Raw genomic sequence first — 1,989 nt, 5'->3', positions numbered from 1 at the left:
TCAATGCATCTTCGGTTATAGATTTGGCTACAATATCATCAACATACGCTTCTACATTGCACCCAATTTGGGGTTGTAAACAGTTCTGAATACACCGTTGATACGTAGTACTAGCATTTTTTAAGCTAAAAGATATCTTTACATAGCAGACTACACCAAAAGGAGTGGTAAAAGCAGTTTCTTCTCATCCTCTATTCCCATGCTAATTTGCTGATATCCCGAATAGGCATCTAGAAAATATAGTAATGCACAACCTACCGTGGAGTCGATGATCTGGTCGATGTGAGGAAGAGGGAAAGGATCCTTGGGATGTTAATTTTTGAATTTCTTTCAATGTTCGAGGCGATCGCATCTGATCAAGAGCTTCGATTTTGCCAGGATTGGCCTCAATGCCTCGACTTGACACTAGAAACCCGAGAAGCTTGCTGGACGGGATGCCGAATGTGCATTTTTCGGGATTAAGTGACATACGATACTTCATGAGGCTGTCAAATGTTTCCTTGAGATCGACAATCAATGCATCTTCGGTTATAGATTTGGCTACAATATCATCAACATACGCTTCTACATTGCACCCAATTTGGGGTTGTAAACAGTTCTGAATACACCATTGATACGTAGTACTAGCATTTTTTAAGCTAAAAGATATCTTTACATAGCAGACTACACCAAAAGGAGTGGTAAAAGCAGTTTCTTCTCATCCTCTATTCCCATGCTAATTTGGTGATATCCCGAATAGGCATCTAGAAAATATAGTAATGCACAACCTACCGTGGAGTCGATGATCTGGTCGATGTGAGGAAGAGGGAAAGGATCCTTGGGATATGCTTTGTTGAGGTCGATGAAGTTGACACACATTCTCCATCTTCCATTAGCATTCTTGAAGAGGACAGAATTCACCAGCCATGTAGGATGACGAACCTCTTGAATAAAGCCCACCTTTAGGAGTTTTCCGACCTCCTCCTGGATTGCTTGCTTCCTGTCCTGTGCAAATCTTCACTACTTCTGCACCATGGGTTTGGAGTCAGGCTTAATAGCTAGTCGATGATTAATCACTTCCCTAGGGACTCCGAACATATTAGACGTTTGCCACGCAGACACGTCTTGGTTTGTCTGGAGGAAAGTGATGAGCTCGAGTTCCTATTTAGGGTTGAGGTTAGCCCCAACCTTAACCATCTTGGCTGGTTCAGATAGGTCAAGGGATTTAACCTTGACGCCACCATTACCCCTTTGTTGTCGGCACCATCGCTGATCTCACAATTGGTGGCCTCATTGGACTTGGAAGTATCAGCAAGACTTACAAGCTTGGAGTCCTTGATCTCAACGGTGGCTTGATGCTTCTGACGCTTGGAATCCGTGCCCTTAGATGTGGTTGCTGCTTGACTGAGGTGTTCGACCATGTCCATGTTCTGCTTGTCGCATTTGACTACTACATGCTGATCTCCCCTGACAGTTATGATCCCTTTAGGGCCCAGGATATTAAGCATCTGGTATGTATAGTGCACCACTTCCATAAACTTACCTATCATTGAGCGGCCCAAGATCACATTATACGCCATCTCGAAGTCTGTGACATCGAAGGTAAGCTTCTCTGTACGAAAATTGTCTGGCATGTCAAATGTAACCAGCAACTCAATCTGGCCTAAGGGCATGGTCGATGAGTTGGGGGTTATGGCATGGACAGGCTCGACTCCCGCCTTAGGCTCCGACATCTGAACCCCCATCTTGTCTAGGGTCTTGGTGAAGATGAGGTTAAGCGAACTACCCCCATCGACCAAGGTTCGGGAAACTTTGATATTGAGGATAGTTAGCTGGGCCATGTGTTATACCCGATTTTATCGGACAAAACTAGATGCGACTTATGTGTTCCCAGGATGTTTAACATACATAAGGACATCACATATGAAGTCACAAAAGTAATATTTTATAGAATAAACGTTAAACTCTTACAAAAATTGGCATATATTATCTTCTATGAAGATATCTGCA

The 1,989-nt window shown here is 43.3% G+C and overlaps 1 protein-coding gene across 1 annotated transcript; it reads right to left on the bottom strand.

Annotated features, from left to right (window-relative positions):
* Positions 1-564: 564 nt before the first annotated feature.
* LOC133930136 (uncharacterized) lies at positions 565-1,724 on the bottom strand. Its single transcript, XM_062376828.1, has 2 exons — positions 1,210-1,724; positions 565-598 (listed from the first exon to the last, which is right to left on the bottom strand). Exons 1-2 carry the CDS (start codon positions 1,722-1,724, stop codon positions 565-567), a joined length of 549 nt encoding a protein of 182 aa, XP_062232812.1.
* Positions 1,725-1,989: the final 265 nt, after the last annotated feature.

Source organism: Phragmites australis, chromosome 10 (genome assembly GCF_958298935.1).
Source record: "Phragmites australis chromosome 10, lpPhrAust1.1, whole genome shotgun sequence".
Lineage (NCBI taxonomy): Eukaryota > Viridiplantae > Streptophyta > Magnoliopsida > Poales > Poaceae > Phragmites > Phragmites australis.
The sequence above is the reverse complement of the archived record's forward strand: the minus strand, read 5'-3'. Positions and strand labels throughout refer to the sequence as shown.

Coding starts and splice junctions, on each gene's coding strand:
- LOC133930136 (XM_062376828.1), bottom strand. CDS start 1,724: ATGGGGGTTCAGATGTCGGAGCCTAAGGCGGGAGTCGAGCCTGTCCAT. Junction 599..1,209: donor GGGGTAATGGTGGCGTCAAG/GTTAAATCCCTT, acceptor TGGTGTATTCAG/AACTGTTTACAACCCCAAAT.